Source organism: Acinonyx jubatus, chromosome A3 (assembly GCF_027475565.1).
Source record: "Acinonyx jubatus isolate Ajub_Pintada_27869175 chromosome A3, VMU_Ajub_asm_v1.0, whole genome shotgun sequence".
Taxonomy (NCBI): Eukaryota; Metazoa; Chordata; class Mammalia; order Carnivora; family Felidae; genus Acinonyx; species Acinonyx jubatus.
The window spans coordinates 103394038-103415189 of NC_069388.1; the positions used below are offsets into that span (position 1 = coordinate 103394038).

At 39.8% G+C, this 21152-nt stretch overlaps 1 protein-coding gene across 12 annotated transcripts in view; it reads right to left on the reverse strand.

Moving 5' to 3' along the window:
- Positions 1 to 21152, reverse strand: part of MTA3 (metastasis associated 1 family member 3) — a 217509-nt gene that overhangs the window by 65736 nt on the left and 130621 nt on the right. For all 12 annotated transcript variants that reach the window (XR_003412400.2, XR_008289493.1, XR_008289494.1 and 9 more), the window contains 2 exons: positions 11618 to 11720; positions 7588 to 7687 (listed from right to left, as the gene is read on the reverse strand). Coding sequence is in view for 9 of the 12 variants with exons in the window: in XM_027033648.2 (XP_026889449.1) it covers positions 7588 to 7687; positions 11618 to 11720 (203 nt within the window). In the remaining 3 variants the exon portion in view is untranslated. The remainder of the gene's footprint in view (positions 1 to 7587; positions 7688 to 11617; positions 11721 to 21152) is intronic.

Sequence of the window (21152 nt, forward strand, 5' to 3'; positions counted from 1 at the left end):
ACTGGAGTTCCCACAGTTCTGTAACCGTGCCCTCTCTGCAGTAAGAAGTCTTCAGAGAAAGTCTGGTCACCTGATGGAGAAAGGTACTAACCACATCTGCATAGGTCTGAAAACACTGAAAGAAAAATAAGAACCTGACTCTCCAAATTCAACTGAATGATGAATCTAATTTTCATTTATTTTTTTAAATCTAATTTTCGGGGCGCCTGGGTGGCTCAGTCGGTTAAGCGGCCGACTTCGGCTCGGGTCATAATCTCACGGTCTGTGAGTTCGAGCCCCGCGTCGGGCTCTGTGCTGACCACTCAGAGCCTGGAGCCTGTTTCAGATTCTGTGTCTCCCTCTCTCTCTGACCCTCCCCCGTTCATGCTCTGTCTCTGTCTCAAAAATAAATAAACGTTAAAAAAAAAAAATTAAATCTAATTTTCATTTCATGGTACAAAACAACTTACCAGCTTCTCATATGATCTTTTTTGGAAAACAATCTGCAAAACTCACATTATCAATGTACAAGTAATCAACTTTTAGCCACTCCCACTCATTTCCATACAGGTGCCCCAGGATTTTATATGTTAACATCAAAGAGGAAGGCATGAAGCTACCAGGCAAAGAGGACTAAAGGTGCAGGACATGGCATCTGAAATCACAAAGTGCATCAATTTCCTCCTGCTTTTGTGACTTCTGAAAGATATCAATTTCATGGCACTGAAAGTAATCTAGACACAAGAGCAACATATAGAAAGAGTCCAAGTACAGCTGAACCTAGCGTCCGTTAGAGCAGGAAACCAAAGCATTTCAATGTTGCAGACAGAAGACCAGATCTTCAGCGCTGCCTAATCCGATGCAAACAATAACAATGATTTTTAAACCCACGCCATTTTAAGGAGAGTGAAACAAAAAAGATGTAATCTGGGAGAGAGAATCTCAGGTAGGAGTCAAGAACAGATCCAAATCCTGTCTCTGAAACTGAAACCAGCTGTACAAACATGACAAACACAATTCCCTGAATCTCTGAGTACACTTCTGCTTTAAAAAGTAACAATTACAGGGGTGGCTGGGTGGCTCAGTTGGTTAAGCGTCTGACTCTGGATTTCAGCTCAGGTCTGATACCAGGGTTGTGGGATGGAGCCCCACATCACATCGGGCTCCACGCTAAGCACAGAGCCTGCTTAATATTCTCTTTCTCCCTCTGCCTCTCTCGCCCACTCCCGCACTCTCTTTCTCTCTCTAAAATAAAAAGCAACAATTATAGTAGTAAACAATTTAAGATGGTAGATATAACACAAAGTGTCTTCCTAAGTGCTGAATACTAAAAGAAAAAAAACAGAAGAAATGCAAACATTGGAGGGTGTGAAAGCATCCAGCCAGAAGGAACATGTAGGCAAGTGCTGCAAAAGATAAACACAAAATGATGTTTAAACTAATTAAGGTACATAGGTTGTGTTCTCTTTAAAATGCTTCTTTTATAACCCGCCTTCACTGACAGAAATAAATACTGAATCTTTAAAAACTCTGCCCTCTTAGGGGGCACCTGGGTGGCTCAGCTGGTTAAGTATTTGACTTTGGCTCAGGTCATGATCTCACAGCTCAGGAGTTTGAGCCCCACGTCGGGCTCTGTGCTGACAGCTCAGAGCCTGGAGCCTGCTTCGGATTCTGTCTCCCTCTTTCTCTCTCTGCTCCTCCTGAGCTCGTGCTCAGTCTCTCAAAAATAAATAAACATTTAAAATAAAATAAAGACTGCCTTCTTCCAAAAGAAATTCACCCGCTGTCCCACCAGTCACCACCAGTGGGAAGCAGAGAGTTGCTGCAGCCCAAAGCAAAAGCTCACATACCTGCTCTTCACCTGTTCACACCTATCTTCAGGCAAATCAGCCCCAACTATCACAGAGCTCTGTACCATCTCAGGAACAGGTTCTCCCTTGTCACTCCTCAGAGGGTGGAGGGAATCTGCTGCACTACAATAGGGTGAGCATCCCCAGTTATAATCTGGGAAGCATTATCTCAGAAGATGAGTGTTAAACCATAAGAGACTAGCTATGTAAGTAACAGTATATCTATACAAGGCACAATCACACAACATTAAAAAAAAAAAACAACTTTCCAGATTCTCATGATGATATGAAAAAGTATTTATTTTATATTGTTAGGGAATATGTGGTGGGGGAGGCAAAGTACAAAACTCTGATTTAAATGACTTCCACTATGTGTTAAAAAAAAGTTCACATGGGGGCACCTGGGTGGCTCAGCCAGTTGAGCATCCAACTTTGGCTCAGGGCATGATCTCACGATTCGTGAGTTCGAGCCCCATGTTGGGCTCTGTGCTGACAGTTTGGAGCCTGGAGCCTGCTTCAAATTCTGTGTCTCCCTGTCTCTCTGCCCCTTCCCCACTCGTGCTCTCTCTCTCTCTCTCTCTCAAGAATAAACATTAAAAAAAAAGAAAAAGAAAAAAAACGTTCATGTGGGGCTTATCAGCTTTTTATAATGTGGTACTTGTGCAGGGACAGATCAACAAAACAGAGGACAAGAGATAACAAATCCAGAAGCAAGCCTAAGCATATCTAAAACCTTGAAAAAAGAGGAAGGAAGGATTACAAAATCATGAGGACAAGAAATTCAATAAAAGGTATTGAGATGACTATTTTCCATATGGAAAAAAAGACTCCTATACCTCATTCAAGTCTCAAAAATAAACTCCAGATATATTTATAATCACGAATATGAATACTATTTTTAAACTGTTAGAAAAAAACAATGACACAAGTGAAGAATGGACAAAGGATATGAATCTAAAATACAAAGAAAAACCACAAAGAGTCAGTAAACAAGAAAACCTGCTTAACCTTATTAAGAAATACAAATTAAAATGAGGGAAGCATCAGGTTAGTAAAAATCTTAGTCTGAAAATACCCAATGTTGAAGCCAATGTAAGAAAATGGATGAGGACAGGAAAACACTCATTGACTGCTTGTGGGATTATAAATTTCTACCAGGGCACCTGGGTGGCTCAGTCGGTTGTGTCTGACTGTTGATTTCGGCTCAGGTCATGATCTCATGGTTTGTGAGATCGAGCCCTGCATAGGGTTCTGCCTTAACAGGGCAGAGCCTACTTGGGATTCTCTCTCTCCCTTCTCTCTGCCCCTCTCCATCACATGCTAGTGCGCGCGCACACACACACTCTGTCTCTCTCAAAATAAACACACATTTTAAAAATAAATACATAAATTTATTTTTGCCTTGTGTAGAATAAGTTGGCTGTGTTTGGGCAAATCCAAAGTGATCAGTGCCCTATGAATCACTATGAATAACTATTCCCATTCTAGTTATGCCAGAGTTCACATACACACTCACAAAGGGTATGTGTTGGGATTTTCAATGCAGCATTATGGGTAGTAGCAAATGAAAAATGTTTTGAAGGAGTCCAGATGTTCATCGGAAAGAGAATACATAAGTAATGTGGTGTAGTATTCCATGAAGGAGTACTACAAATACTACCCAGTGGTTAAAATGAGTGAACTAGGGGTAAAAAAAAAAAAATTAGGGGCACCTGGGTGGTTCAGTCGGTTAAGAGTCTGACTTCGGCCCAGGTCATGATCTCACAGTTCGTGAGTTCAAGCCCCGCGTCAGGCTCTGTGCTGACAGCTCAGAGCCTGGAGCCTGCTTTGGATTCTGTGTCTCTCTCACTCTCTCTGCCCCTCCCCAGCTCATACTCGTACTCTGTCTCTGTCAAAAATAAATAAACTTAAAAAAATAAAATAAAATAAAATAAAATAAAATAAAATAAAATAAAATAAAGTAAAATAAAATAAAATAAAATAATAAAATGAGTGAACTAGGTATGTGTTTATTAACATGGCTAGAGAGCAGTAAGAGGCAAAAGAGCAAAATGTCACAGAGTAAATTGAAACACATGCAAAACAAACTTTATGTTGTTTTCAGACACACAAATACATAGTGGAACCAGAAAAACTAGATACACAGCAAATCTGTTATAGTGGCTGCCTCTTGACAGGAGGCAAGGGTGATGGGCATTAGAGGTACAGATAGAGGACGCAGAATAGGACTAGGGAGACAGTATTAGAAATTATAATTGTTGAGATTTTTTTTAATCCAAAGAACTAAAACACTAACATTTGTTTTGGGTGGCTCAATACATTATCCTCCGTACTGTTCTGTAATTTGCGGGTATTACTGTTCATAATACACGAAGAGTGGCTGAAAGGAAATATTACGAAATGGTAAGAATATTCCACTCTGGATAATGAGTACAAGACTTTTTTTTTTTTTTTTTTGCCTGCTGCTGTACTAAATTTTGCAATTTTTCATAATAAGCATACACTAATTTTATAATTGGGAGAAAAATCTTGAATGTGGAAAAATATACTAGTGGTGATTAGATTCCACATTACTTTGGTTCGCATAAATATCTGTTGACAGGATTTTGAAGGTTTTTACAATTGTGACACTTGTACTCTCACATCTTTGGTAAAGTACAACCTCTAAACAACCAAAATATAAACCTATTTTGAAACCCTGAAACTTTTATAGAAAACATTAATGTACCAATGGAGAACAGAACTTGCTTCTATGAACAACATTCTAGTCTCGAAGAAAGCATAAAGAGAGGTGCTCCATGATGGCTACAGACTGTTCATGCTTTCACCATTATCTATACTGTAAGAAAGCACTGTAAGAAACAAATTTGATGTGAATTCTGCATGAGTTTTTACATTACTGCAGTATTTCGTTGAAAGCATTTCAAACTGGAACATAATGAGAAAGTAGTAAAACCTCTCACTGTATTCCATTCCATCAGAAAACAAAATTGAGGGGCACCTCGGTGGCTCAGTCGGTTGGGTGTCAACTTCAGCTCAGGTCATGATCTCACAGTTTGTGAGTTGGAGCCCCACATGGGTCTCTCTGTGCCAACAGCCTGGAGCCTGCTTCTGATTCGGAATCTTTCTCTCTGCCTCTCCCCTGCTCACACTCTGTCTGCCTGTCTCTCTCTCAAAAATAAACATTAAAAAATTTTTAAAAAGGGAGCGCCTGGGTGACTCAGTCGGTTAAGCCTCCGACTTCAGCTCAGGTCATGATCTCGTGGTCCATGAGTTTGAGCCCCGCGTCGGGCTCTGTGCTGACCACTCAGAGCCTGGAGCCTGTTTCGGATTCTGTGTCTCCCTCTCGCTGACCCTCCTCCATTCATGCTCTGTCTCTGTCTCAAAAATAAATAAACGTTAAAAAAAAATTAAAAACAACAACAACAACAAAATTGAGACTTTTAGGAGTGGACTTGAGGAAACCTGTCACGAGGTACTGAGTGCTGGTATCCTAAGTAACAAGATTTGGATTAGCATTGAAGTACCTGAGACAGAAAAGAGTGGTCAGATTTTGGATATATTTTGGGGAGAGAAATTCCAGCACTTTTTGATGCATTTTATTTGGCAGTGATTATGGCCTGAAGAGGTGAAAGGGAAACATGATTGGAAAATGTATTTCTTTATACTATAAAACTCTGATAAATGTAACAGGAAAAAAATTATTGCTCACGTTTTTCTGCATACTCTGGGCAAGACTGCATTTGTAGTTATCATCAGCAGAGCATAGTAATGACTTCTTTTTTTTAGTTTATTTGTAACATTTATTCATTTTTTGAGAGACAGAGGGAGACAGAGTGTGAGTGAGGGAGGGACAGAGACAGAGAGAGAGAGAGAGAGAGAGAGAGACAGAATCTGAAGCAGGCTCCAGGCTCTGAGCTGTCAGCACAGAGCCTGACACGGGTCTCAAACTCATGAACTGTGAGATCATGACCTGAGCTGAAGTTGGACACTTAACTGATTGAGCCACCCAAGTGCCCCTTTTTTTGGTTTATTTTGAGACAGAATGAGAGAGTAAGAGAGAGAGAGAGTGAGAGAGCGCAAGCGGGGGAGGGGTGGAGAGAGACTGGATGTGAGCTCAAACTCACAAACCATGAGATCATGACCTAACCCAAAATCAAGAGTCGGACACTTAACTGACTAAGCCACGCAGGCACCCCCACAGTAATGACTTTAAAGAGAATACCTAGATGGGAATGCAAGCTGGTGCAGCCACTCTGGAAAACAGTATGGAGATTCCTCCAAATACTAAACATAGAACTACCCTACGACCCAGCAATTGCACTACTAGGCATTTATCCAAGGGATACAGGTGTGTTGTTTCGAAGGGACACATGCACCCCCATGTTTATAGCAGCACTATCAACAATAGCCAAAGTACAGAAAGAGCCCAAGTGTCCGTCGATGGATGAATGGATAAAGGAGATGTGGTATATATATTCAATGGAGTATCACTCGGCAATCAAAAAGAATGAAATCTTGCCATTTGCAACTACGTGGATGGAACTGGAGGGTATTATGCTAAGTGAAATTAGTCAGAGAAAAACAAAAATCATGACTTCACTCCTATGAGGACTTTAAGAGACAAAACAGATGAACATAAGGGAAGGGAAACAAAAATAATATACAAACAGGGAGGGGGACAAAACAGAAGAGACTCATAAATATGGAGAACAAACTGAGGGTTACGGGAGGGATTGTGGGAGGGGGGATGGGCTAAATGGGTAAGGGGCACGAAGGAACCTACTCCTGAAATCATTGTTGCACTATATGCTAATTTGGAAGTAAATTTTAAAAAATAAAAAATTAAATTAAAAAAAAAAGAGAATAACTAGAAACTAGTATTCAAAAGAGACAGGATGGATAACATAGTGTCATGAGTTATGGTGTATCCAGCATTAAATAAATAGCTGCAGAGGCAAGAAGATCTACATTATTTATAATAAAGCAGCCGTGAAGAGATATGGTATTATGAAAAAAAAAACTGAAACTTTTATTACATGTAATGAATATCGGTCAAATAACCTCACCAAAACTCACTTTTCTCATCTGTAAAATGAGCACGTTATCATGCTTGTCTCAAAAGGCTGTGGCAATCATATACAGAAAGTAACTTCAATCGGCAAACATCTGGGGTGCCTGGGTGGCTCAGTCGGTTAAGCATCCGACTTAGGTTCAGGTGATGATCTCGTGGTTCATGGGTTTGAGCCCCACACTGGGCTCTCTGCTGTCAGCACACAGCCTGCTTTGGGTCTTCTGTCCCCTTCTCTTTCTGCCCCTCTCCCACTCATACTTCCTCTCAAAAATAAACGTTTAGAGAAAAAAAAAAAGAGTTCCTTCTCACATTAAAAACTGTAAAGCACTATATTTGATACATAACGATTTAAGTACATAGATAGAATATGAGGAAAAAAGCATACAAGTGAAACGAGATGGGTCAGAATGTTTTCCCCAGAATATTTTTTTATTGTTTCACACCTATTCCATCAGCAGCCATTCATATTCGTCGCAGCTCACAAACATAAGCGGTGACTTAGGATGAGACACTCTACCCCCAGTTAACCAATCAGCCAAGTCAAATCAACCTAGCAGTCAGCAGGGCTAAGAGCCAGAAAGCTCTTTCAACAGAAAGCTCTCCCATCCATAACACTGCTATACTGGCTTTAAAATTAAAGTAGCAGAGGGAATAATAACCCCTAAATTTCAAAAAGCATCTTACCAGGGTGATGTCTCGAGAAGCTGCAGCTGCGCTCATATGCAAACTAGGCTGCCTCACAGAACTGCTGCAATCAAGGGCTCGAGCAAACGTCCCAACAGCACTGAATAATCCACAAAAACAAAGAAGAAAAATTAAGGCAACATTATTTTTTTATACTTAAAAAAACACATTTGGGTAGTGCGTGAAAATTGTAAAAGTCAGTGCTAAGGATCCAGGGGCTGCGAGCTGAGGTCTGAGTGTGAGTCTCAGCCTTGTCTGCAATGGGCGTGTGGCGCCTTGGACAAGATGCCTCAGTTTCTTCCTGTGTAGAGAACAGTGGTGGCCAAGAAGTGCACTACGTTTGTCTCTGCTACAGTTCTTTTCTGGGGTGGGGGCGGGGGGGGAGCTCGTTTCCTTCTTGCTCTTGGTGTGGTCATTTAGGGAGGATCCCCCGGAGGGGACTGCACTAGGCAATCTGCCTCGGGGACTTAAGAGAGAGGGGACAGCACACTAGGAAACCAAACCTCTTAAGCATCTAGCAGTCTCAGAAAGTCGTCATTCCTGAGTGTACTGGCCTCCAAGAGAGGAGGTAATCCCCTAAACAGGCAGTGGGGAATTATTTCCCATGTCCTTTTATGGTTGGGGCTCATCTTGGTCAAGACTTTTCTTTACACAGGAAAACAGGTAAATAACAAATATAGCTGTCAGGTGGGTATGTGCTATGGAGAAGAAGAAGAAGAAAAAAAAGAAAAGTCAAACAAGTTCTTAGATGTTTGAGAATCAAATATCCAATGAAAAGTATTTTCTTTAAGATTTAAGCATTGACAAGCCAATTAACTATATATGGGTCATTATAATGAAATTGAGAAAAAGTGATTTGTGTGCCATAAAGAAGGGAAAGATCTATCATGAAATGCCATGGAGCAACCAATTTGGTATTCAACTGTGCTCAAAAAATGAGACGTAAGTGAGCTGCAGAGTTTGACTATTACTGCAAAACAAGTTCTGACCACTTTTTTTTAGCCTAAATTGTGAAATCCCAGGAACATTTTTACCTTGAAATGAGGTATCATCAATTGTAGCAATTCTTCCTATAAATAGGGCTCAAGATGTAATAGATTTCCACTTAAAAAACAAAACAATTACCACAACACTTTTTTTCACTTGATGATTTAGAAGGCCTTCCCATAAAGCATGAAATAAATGTTTAGACCTGCTGCTTGTTGTATTTTATTTTATTATTATTTTAATTTCTTCTCTCCCTTTGTTGTGTTTTAAGCATGTTAGCTGAGGAAAATTTTTTAATGTTCTGATTAACATAGAACACACATGCATAAAAACACACATTGCACAGCTATGCAGTAACTGCAAAGTGAAGCCATCCATGTCACTAACACCCAGCTCAGGGTACAGCAACCGCACCCCAGTAGACTCCTCCTGCTCCTTCCCAATCTGTAATCTCTCCTTTGTCCCAAAAGAGAACCACCATCATGGATTCTAACATCATGGGTTAGTTTTGCTCATTTGAAAACTTAGCAGAAGCACATACTATGTACTCTTTTCACATGCAGCTTCTTCTGTTCAAAATTATGTCTGTGGGCTCACCCACACTACTGGTTATAGAGGCGTTCATTCATTTTCCTTGCTATGGAGCATTCCTTTCTATGATGCCCCCTCCCCCTCTGTTGTTGATGGACATCAATGCCCAGTTTGGGGCTACTCTGGGTAGTGCCATGAATGCCATCTGTATATGCAACTTTTGGTGCACAGGTGTATGTATGCAATTCTGCTGAGTATACAGTCAGGAGTGAAACTCAAAGGATGTGTAGGTCAGATGAGAGCAAAGTGGTTATACCAACTTACACACTCGCACCACCACAATAGCAGGGTGCTGGTTGCTCTACCTCTTTACCAATGTTTGGCACTTTCAAAATTTCACCATTCTGGTGGAACGTGCAATGGTATTTGATTATGGTCTTAATTTGTATTTTAGACCAAAAAAAAACAAAAACAAAAACTGAGGGGGCGCCTGGGTGGCTCAATTGGTTGAACATCTGACTCTTGATTTCAGCTCAGGTCATGATCTCAGAGCCCTGGGATCAAGCCCCACATCGGGCTCTGTGCTGAGCATCCAGCCAGCTTAAGATTCTCTCTCTCTAGGGGCACCGGGGTGGCTTAGTCAGTTGAGTGGCTGGCTTCAGCTCAGGTCATGACCTTGTGGCCCATGAATTTGAGCCCCGCATCAGGCTCTGTGCTGAGAGCTCAGAGTCTGGATCCTGCTTCAGATTCTGTGTCTCCCTCTCTCTCTCTCTGCCCTTCCCCGACTCCACTCTGTTTCTCTTTCTCTCTCTCTCAAAAATGAATAAATGTTAAAAGAAAAAAAAATTAAAGATTCTCTCTCTTTCTCTAAAAAAAGAAAAAAAAAAATGAAAAAGGCACCAGGTGCATCTCCTTGGTGTCTTTCATGCTGGCTTGAAGGAAAAAGGAAAAAACAAAGAAAACCAAATTTGAAACTGCAATGTCTACTAAATAATCCCAGATCTGGGTAACCTGCCTGGAGTCTAGGCCAGCGGCTCCACCAAGGATTCATTTCCACTCTCAAATCTTCAATCTCCTCGATCTACTGACTGGCTTCCCCAGCAATGTACATCAGGTCTCCATCCGAGCACCAGTGGCTAGGTGTCTGAGTGCTGGAGTCCAAACGCCTGGCTGCTGACATGATGTGTGACTTCCATGGTGCCAGGCACCATGAACAGTGCTGTCACGTCAACTGTGCTGTCATGTCAGGGTGCAGTGAGACCCTTTTATCCTTTGGGTCATGAAGAAAGTTCAACAGAAAATTAGAGAACATAATGAAGACCCTTGTGATCACATCTGTATCTACTGGGTTCTAATATTTTGCCAGACTTGATTCATTGTTTAAGGAAATAAATATTAGAAATGTTGTTAGAGCCTCCTATACACATCTCCCACATCATACATACACATGACATACATATTCATCTATATGGCCATTAATGAAAACATGGCTTGTTCATGGTATAACTTTTTAAGTGATCATACTGTGTGTACCCTCACTCAACATTAGTTTTGAGATTTATCTCTTTGCTATATATCCCTCGAATTCATTTTCATTATTGAATATACTTCAATTCACTTACCAAGTGCTTGTTGACATATTCTTAGAGTTTTTTTTCCCCAATTTTCCACTATTTACACTGCTATGATACACTCACTTACTTGCTGCTTTGCAGTGACTCCGCCATGAATATCATTTACTTTTATAATTGAAACAATAAAAATACATTTTTGTCCCATTCATTTTCTCAAAGGGTGTGTGGTGGGTCAAGTGCAGGAGAGCCAGCCAGTCAGGCAGCCAGGCTTAAGGCTCTCAAAGAAAGTTATATGCTTAGCAACAGGCCCTCCTCATACGTGGGTGCAGTAAGAGGAAGGCAAGATGCACATCATTATGGACACCTGAACAATCCCCATCTAGATCTCTAGTGAAAGAGATAACTGCTTTAATTAAAGATATGGGGATTCAGGTGATGAATTTCATCTTCATACTGTTCTGTAGTGCCCAAAGTTTTACCAGAAGAAATTATTATTTTCTTAATCGGTAAATTAATAAATATATTTTCAAACAAAAACTAACAATCATACTTAGGAAGTGGTATGATATATATTTCGGCTTTCTTACTTAACCAGAAAAAGAATACAACCAATGGAAAAGGTAGAATACAAAGAAAGAAACATACATACACCTATAAATTCTTACAAAAAGAAATTTCTTGGGAGTTGGGGGTGGTACAGTTGGTTTAAATGCCCAACTCTTGATCTCAGCTTAGGTCATGATCTCACAGTTCGTGAGTTTGAGCCTCGCATCGGGCTGTGTGCTGACCCTGCTTAGATTCTCTCTCTCTCTCCCTCTTTTTCTCTCTCTGCCACACCCCCGTTGGTGCGCACGCGCTGTCAAGTAAAATGAACAAACTTAAAAAAAAGAAAAATGTTTAAAAAAAGAAATTTCTTGACTCAACAGTGCCACACTTACCGTGCTACAACTAAAAACTGGTCAATCTGTCGATCTGTAAGTGGGCTATTTGGATCCCAGACTTTAACTTCCAATTTGGACTGTTCCCTCTCATCGGATTCTCCTGTCCGAGAACAAAGGAAATGGAGTCTTGTTACTTAACAAGGCAACCGTTGCATTCCGTCGAGGACTGTGGGCACTACCGTGTTCAAAATTTGGTACATTCTTTCAGCAGATGGACAACATTTTGTAAAGTGAACACTGATAATAATACAACGAAACCAACCACAGCAGATTTTCATTTAGTTAGTAACATGTATTTCCTGGGTACTTGCATGTGTGAGGCACTAAACCTCATGCTGAGGGATATAAAAACAAAACAAAAAGCACGCCTGCTATGAGACACTTTCACTGGTAAAACTAACACATAAGTAACTATGATATAAACGAAAAGAAACGTGTCATAAGGACATACAGAAAAGGCTGTAAAATTCTGACAATGAGAGGAATCACTTCAGACGAGCTAGGGAATGATGTCATAAAGGGTGTGGTATTTCTGCTAAGAACTGAAGGCTCTGATTGCACCAGCAGGGAGAAGGACTTAAAGTAAGAAATAAGAATGTGAGCAAAGTCATGTGGCTTTAAGATGTGACAGAAAAACAGCTCATTTTGTCACGAGCACATTAAAGGGAATGGGAGTAGATAACTAAAAGAAGGTTACGAACATAGTACTGAAGATTCTACACAGATTTTACTTCGAGGCAATGAAAAGCACCAGCCTTTTCAGTAGGAGAGTGGCAAGACCAGAAGGAAACTTCATACCTCACACTTAGCAATGGTATGTGATGAAGACAAAATATAGTGCTGACGCTGATGACAGAGAGCAAAGACAGGAGACATGTGTAGCAGGTAAATTTAAAGTCTTGAGAACTGCATGCATAGCGTCGGCATTAACAGAAAGCAGGAATGCTAGCAGGGCTGAGGAAAAGACTGACAATAACGCAGGATGCTTGCTTTATTTTAGGAATCTCTCACAAGGCGATAGAACTGTCAGGCGGGACTCAATGTCAAGACAAAGGATAGTAACGGAAAAGAGACGTGGGAGGCAACTGGAAGTCCGATTTACAGCTACGGGTTTCTTATTAGGCTGGGGACTGATTTTGGCTTTGTTTAGCTTTTGATTTATGAGGCAGAATGCCTTGCACTGACTGATACACTCTGAAGCTAAACATCCCTGGTGACAATCCTAGGCTGTGAGCCTCTAATGTGCTCAGTCCTAGCATAGGAGCAAGCAGGAATCAGGCTCAACAGGAGAAAGGGGTGGAGGAGGGTGGCAGGGACCCAGCCTTTCCACCTGCAGTCTCCTAAGTCAGCCACTGCAGTCAGGGTGGGGCTTGCCCTGCCTTGTTCAAAGGCAGGTAACCACAGAGCCCCCAACATAAAGAAGCACAAGCAGAGCAGAGTGAGTACTAGATCTAAAGTGTTTGAAAGGACTTTGGTTTTCATTGTTTGTTGCTTACAATTCTCAGCAACCTAAGCCAAGACATTCAACATCACCTCACAGTTAAAAGCCAAAAGATTTGCCAACTGTATGAAACTTGAGAGTAGAATCACACAATTACACTTCCCTGTAATCTTCAAAAAATAAAACTTAAGATAAATAATAACAGTATGAAAGATAATAATGGTAAATAACACAGGATGATTAAATGATGATGGTATCCAGTATTAAGCCCCTGTCACATTATATACTCCAGAATGTAATGATAAAACTGGTATTTACGTTTCAAATATAAGTTAATTAAGTTGACACATTTCAATCCCACCCATACATTCTACAGCATATAGCAGAAAGAGAATTCTGTGTAAGAATTCTAAACAGGGGCACCTGGTGGCTCAGTCAGTTAAGTGTCTAGACAACTTTGGTTCAGGTCTTGATCTCACGGTTTGTGGGTTTGAGCCCCATATTGGGCTCTGCGCTAACAGCTCAGAGCCTGGAGCCTGCTTCAGATTCTGTGTCTCCCTCATTCTCTCTCTGCTCCTCCTCTGTTTGTGCTGTCTCTCAAAAATAAACAAACATTAACAAAAATATAGCAGCAACAACCACAACAAAATAATAAATATAGAAATGTTCCTGGGGTGCCTGGGTGGCTCAGTCAGTTAAGTGCCTGACTTCGGCTCAGGTCACGATCTCACAGTTCGTGAGTTCAAGCCCTGCATCGGGGCTCTGTGCAGATAGCTCAGAGCCTGGAGCCTGCTTCAGATTCTGTGTCTCCCTCTCTCTGCCCCTCCCCCTCTCATGCTCTGTTTCCCCCTCTCTCTCTCTCAAAAATAAATAAAGATTTAAAAAAAATTAAAAAAGAAATGTTCCTGGGATGCCTGGGTGGCTCAGTGGGCTAAGCATCCAACTTTGGCTCAGGTCATGATCTCACGGTCCATGAGTTCTAGCCCCACGTCGGGCTCTGTGCTGACAGCTCACAGCCTGGAGCCGGCTTCGGATTCTGTGTCTCCCTCTCTCTCTACCCCTCCCCCAACTCATGCTCTCTCTTTTTGTCTCAAAAATAAATAAACATCAAAAAAATAAAAAAAATTTTAAATGAAATTTTCCATATCTTGGGGTGCCTGGGTGGCTCAGTTGGTTAAGTGTCCAACTCTTGATTCTGGCTCAGGTCATGATATCACAGTTGTGCGATTGAGCCCTGCATCAGATTCTGTGCAGTAATCTTTGGAATGGTCTTGGTGACTGTGGTATGAGCCAGAGATGGGACCAAGACTACTGGTCATGTTCACGCTAGTCATTGCAATAATCTCACCTCACTCTTTCATTTATGATTATCCAGGCAATCAGTCCAGTCCCAGTCTCATCCCACACCAGCTAACGTACATCTTCCTAATCTCTGAATTCTTAAAAAATGTATTTACCAACTAATTACACGAATGTATATATAGCACCTTATTTTTGCTTCATAAATTTTTCATAATTTTGAAAAAAATGTAGATTTAGCAATGATTTTAAATGTGGTATCCCTAATCTTCCAGCTACCTCAAATTTTAAGGTTTCTATTAAATATGGATGAAAGAAGAAAAGAAAAAGAAGAAAGAAAATTCAGACAAAGTACTTCTTCAGTATAATCACCTAAAAGTATATAATAGAGTTCAAAGACTCTGAAGAACTAAAGCTATATGGAAATCATCTTATAGGCTCTTTCCTGGATAATTGAAAATATTCTTTGTTCTAAACACAATTCATTTTCTTTGCACCAATCATCAGAGTACAATACTTGTCATGCTATTATTAAATTCAGAAACACACAAAGATGCCATTAGTCACCATTTTTATTCAATATTGTTCTCAAAGTTCTGGCCAATGTTTTACGTTATCAATCAAAGGAATGATGAGTTACTAGAGACAAATACTGTACATCATTTACGTGTGGGATCTAAAAAAGCAATACTCATAAAAACCAGAGAGTGGAACAGTGGTTACCAGGGGCTGGAGTGTAGGGAAATTGAAAAGGGAAAGATGTTGTTTTGGGATACAAATTCCAACTACTAGAAAAGTAAGTCCTGGAGATCCAATGCATAGCATAGTGACTATAGTCAATAATACTATAAACTTCAACGTTGGTAAGAGACTAGATCTTAATTGTTCCTGCAACAAAAAAGAAAGGATAATTGTATGATGTGATAGCGGTGTTAGCTAAGCTATAGGTAGTAATCGCATTGCAATATATAAAGTCAGCAAATCAACACTCTGTACACAAACTTACACAATGTTATGTGTCAGTTATATCTCAAGAAAAATATCTTATAAAAAATAAGTAACTAGAAAATATCTATATAAAAGTAACTAGAATGGCACAATAAAAATAGAACATAAAAAATCCAGTGCCATTCCAAAGAAAATATAATGTAAAAAAAAATTATGTTTTTGTTGCTGTAATAGAAAATATAACACTAAGAAACAAAACTGGAGTTATGTTTATATAAAACAAAACTTTTAAAGAAACTTTCAAAGAAGATAACTTGATTAAAAAAGAGGAAAGATTTAAAATCCTAAAGATATCATTTTTGTACAAGTATACCAACAGGCTAAATTTCACAAAATTTACTTTGAAAGCCAATAAAATAATTTGAATAGTAACCACCACAAATCCAAGAATAATAATAAAAGAATTAACTAGGGGCACCCAGGTGGCTTAGTCAGTTAAGCATCCAACTCTTAATTTTGGCTCAGGTCATGATCTCATGGTTCGTGAGTGAGTTCGAACTCCACACTGGGATCTGTGCTGACAGCAGGGAGCCTGCTTGGGATTCGCTCTCTCCTTCCTTCTCTGCCCCTCCTCCTCTAGTGCTTTTCTCTCTCTCAGGATAAATAAACTAACAAAAAAAATTAACTAAATTGGATGGGACTATAATATATAGCAATAGTAAATAAATAATTTACTGGCACAAAAATAAACAAAAGCATAGATGTAGATTAGATCACACAACAATTTATACTTCAAAATTAAGTATTACTTTTTTTAAGTTTATTCGTTTATTTAGAGAGCAAGTGGGGGAGGGGCAGGGAGAGCGAGGGAGAGAATTCCAAGAGAATTCCACTATTAGTGCAGAGTCCAAGGTGGGGCTTGAACTCATGAACCATGCGATGATGACCTGAGTCAAAGCTGGACACATAACCAGACATTGTCTAACGTCCTCTGCCCCAGGTGAGAATTACTGTTCTACACGGTTGCAATTAACACCTGCTTACAACCAATGGGTGGTGTTTGTAAGTTAGTTAACATCCACATTTGTTGCAAAGTGTATTCTGCAAAATTACACACTAAAAAAAATAGGGCTGTGGAAAATAAAACTTTGAAAACCTATTAAACTCGGTAAGCAGAGCATTAAAAAGAAGTAATAATCATAATAAAACTACTAGCACAGTTACATCCCCACTGACATTTGCAACAAAAACAATGGTTGGTTGACTCTTTTATCTCCTTAAATCCTGGACTCCTACCTCCTCCAGTGAGATGTAAGTCGTATACAGCTTCTACATAATTAAAAAAACAAAAAACAGGGTACAGGTTTGTTTTTTTTTTTAAACAATAGGGGGAAAATATCGTCAAAGCCCCCTTCATCTGTAACTCTTAAGCTTCCGCACACAGTTTTATCATAGTGGAAAGTGCCACAGATTTTGAAGGTGCTAAACCAGCCTTTACACGCACTAGAGGAAAGCACTTCTTGCAGAATTTGCATCTTTTTTTTTCTCTTAAACTGTCTTCATCTGTGAGAATACCTGCTTCCTTGACTGCTGAGAAAAGTCTCATATAAATTGACCCACTTCCACGCCACACTGACATTTCCCTATTTATCAACTGCATCTGAATTAATTGCAGAAGAGATTATACGAATTTAATTTTTATAACTCTCAAAGACAGACATGTCTTGAAATGCCCAAATATCAACAAGAGTTATTTAACTGATGGCAGGAGACAGTGGTGGCCAGGGGAGAAGCAACTGTGGCGGTGAACATGAGTGTCGGGCACTTTGCTAAATGCTTTACAGGTCACTTCCTCGGATCATCACAACACTGTGATGTGTGCGCATACATATTTTTCTCTTTTCAAAGAAGAGGAAATGGGGGTGCCTGGGTGGCTCAGTGGGTTGGATGTCCGGCTTCGGCTAAGCTCATGATCTCGCGGTTTCTGAGTTCAAGTCCCCCGTTGGGCTCTGTAATGATAGAGCCTGGAGAGCCTGGAGCCTGCTTGGGATTCTGTGTCTCCCTCTCTCTCTCTGCCCCTCCCGACTCCTGCTCTGTCTCTCTCTCTCACTCTCTCTAAAATAAACATAAAAAAATAATAAATAAATAAATAAATAAATAGGAGGAAATGGGAACTTAGAGGGTTTAGTTTTCCCAAGGTGACTCAGCTAAACATATTATTGCCAGGTTTTGCACAAACCTACAAACCCACAGTCATTTTAGTTTATTAATTTAATGTTACTATAATACTTTTTTGCAGTTACAAATTTTAATGAATATGTAAAAAGATTTTGTTGAAATTTTCAGTATTACAGTGAAATAATAATTCAAAACTTCCCACGTTATGACATCTTTTTCAATGGGAAATTCTCCAGGTGGTTATTTCAAACGCAACAGAAGATTTAAAATCTCAAAGAAACCTTTATCTTCCCTTGCAAACTACATACTGGTCTTTCCAGATCTCAAGAGTTTGTTAGATGGTGGGTAGCCATAAGCGAATTTTTAAATTCTGAAACTACAAAAAGATTTATTCACTAGCAAGACAAATGCCACAACAACGTCTTAGAATCCCAAGACATTCACAAACAAAGCAAGCCTGTTATATATTCTGGCATGGTGTTGATGCTGCCACCTACTGGGGGTATTAATTCAGGTTCTATATCCCATGCCAATGCAAATTGGAATATGGCCACTGGTCAAAATGTACCCACTCAAGAGTATCAAAAGGGTTAGTAAACACAGACTCTGGCAACTCCTAAACATCTGTTGAGTGTGGTATTTTCTGTATTTAATTTCCCTGCAAACAGGCACTAGCTATGTATATGATGGTAATGTCATATTTTCCTTTTTTTTTTTTTAAGGTTTTATTTATTTTTGAGAGAGAGAGAAAGAGAGAGACAGAGACAGAGCTCGAGTAGGAGAAGGGCAGAGAGAAAAAGGGAGACACAGAATCTAAAACAGGCCCCAGGCTCTGAGCTGTCAGGACAGAGCCCAATGTGGGGCTCGAACCTGTGAACTGCGAGATCATGACCTGAGCCCAAGTTGGTGCTTAACCGACTGAGCCACCCAGGAGCCCTACAAGAACTATAACTGTTGGTATACCCATTTGTCACCCTATACCCTCTTCCCTGAAAATATATTACTTACAAAAAAGGAAGCTCTTTATATCTTGCATCTAGTTAGTTGCCTGATTACAAGTGAGATGAAACATCTTGGATATGCTAAATGCTTTAGGCTCAAATAAGAATCCAACGTGACTTCTTCATTTATGATGAAAAATGTGGTGTTTCTCTTTGTTACAGATGAATACTTACAGCTAACAAATTATAAACTTAAAAATAAACTTAATGAGAAATGTATAGAATCTATATGACTAAAACTATATTGAGAAAAAACATTAACATAGGGAAAGGGAAAGAGAGGGAGAGGGAGAGGGAGAGGGAGAGGGAGAGGGAGAGGGAGAGAGGAGAGAGAGAGAGAGAGAGAGAGAGAAGTGAACCATAAGAGACTCTTAACTCTAGAGAAGAAACTGAGGGTTGATGGACAAGGTGGGTGGGAGACAGGCTAAATGGTGATGGGTATTAAAGAGGGCACTTTTTGTGATGAATACTGGGTGTTATATGTAAGTGATGAATCACTGAATTCTACAACTGAAACCAATTTTACCATATATGTTAAATAACTTGAAACGAGAAAGAAAAAAAAAAAAGAAAAACAAAACCATAAGACCCAAAAGTAGCCTTGAAGAAAGAAAAAAAGACATCCCTTATTTCTAATTAAGACTTTTCAAAACCATCAAAAGTCTGTTCCCTCTAAATTAACTGAAACTCCAATAGACATACTTAAGAAAGATTCAAGCTGATAATAAAATTCATTTGGAAAAATAAGAGGAGAATTAGCCTCACCAGATATTACCACACACTACAAAGTCACTATAATTAAAACAGTGAGTTATTAGAGCATTAACAGGCAAACAGACCAGTGGGACAGAATAAAAATCTCAGAAACAGACCCATGTAGAGACAGAGAAACAGACTCAATATTATGAAATGACCAGTCACCTCCCAAAGGAATAAATAATATTAATACAATTTCAATCTGAATTCTAATGAAATCTGGAGGGAAGAATTTGACAAACTGATGAAAAACTTCAACAGTCAGGGGGGAAAAATCTCTGAGATGAGACACCTCCCCACACTGACACACACACAGAGGATATTTTAAAGAACAATGAAGGGAAACTTGTTCTATAATAAGAGATAGATAAACTTGGATCTATCACCTATTACACAATGAAACATTGAATACAATTTCATGGATCTATATATACAGTAGCTACATAACAAACTGGAGAACATGTTAAATTAATAACAGTGTTTAACAATGGGCAAAGAGGGATGATCTAAGGGACTACTTTTTGTTTTTAGTTACTTACACTTTCACTTTGCAAATTATTGCACAATTTGCAATAAAGTAATTTTAAAATCTAAAAACTGGGAAGAAGCAAAGAAAATACAGTGGAGCCCTCATTGTTATACTATGTTGCAAAGGGACTTCGTCAAAGACACCTCTAACTGTGTGGTTTATCTGGCGATTCTGACTATATGATGAAGAGACATGACTCAGAAAGAAGCACTGAACAGCAGCCTTCAGCATGTAATTCTCTCAATCCTGAGAGTTACTGGGGTATCTCAAGAGATTCAATGGGGACTTCTCTCCCACCTCATCCCTAATAGCCAGGCTTTTCTTATTTTATTTACGGTCATATTGTAGGGTGTTTCATTTGGACAAAGGATTCCATTACCTAAATAAAGTTTGTAACCACCCACCCAAAAGACTGCCAGGAGAAATACTATATTAAAGGCAATTAAGACTTGTTGATGAGGGGTGCCTGGGTGGCTCACTTAAGCCTAGGATTCGACTCTTGATTTCAGTTCAAGTAATGATTTCAAGTTCTGAGATGGAGCCTGGTGTCGGGCTCCATGCTGAGCATGGAATCTGCTTGGAATTCTCTCTCTCTCTCTCTCTCTCTCTCTCTCTCTCTCTCCCTCTCCCTCTCCCTCTCCCTCTCCCTCCCTCCCCCACTCACTCTCTCTCATGTGTACATGCTCTCTCCCTCTCTAAATAAGTATATAAACATTTAAAAAATCTATTAAATAAAAGATAAATTATATAAATGAACATTTAGTCACATTTTTTAAACAAAGTCTGCCTTTGTCAGAGAACTGGTACAACTCTTCAAATGCTACAAGCTGTTAAGAATTATTCCTCTTACAAATAAGAACTTCAAGTCTGGTTTGAGAAGAACCATAGAATACATTATTGCATTTTATGTATCATTTTGTTTCCTAAAATCTTTTTTTTTTTTTTTTAAATATTCTAATCTAGGTAGAGACTCCTGGGTGGCTAGTCGGTTGAGCGTCTGACTCTTGATTTCAGCTCAGGTCATGATCCCAGGGTCATAGGATCAAGCCCTGCATGGGGCTCTGTGTTGAGCATGAAGCCTGATTAAATTCTCTCTCTCTCTCTCTCTCTCTCTCTCTCTCTCTCTCTCTCCTCCCCCCCCCCCCCCCCCCCGTCCCTCTGCCTGGCTCATGCTCTTTCTAAAAAAAAAAAAAAAAAAAATGCTTGGGAATGCAAGCTGGTGCAGCCACAAAATAGAACTACCCTACGACCCAGCAATTGCACTACTAGGCATTTATCCAAGGGATACAGGTGTGCTGTTTCGAAGGGACACATGCACCCCCATGTTTATAGCAGCACTATCAACAATAGCCAAAGTATGGAAAGAGCCCAAATGTCTCT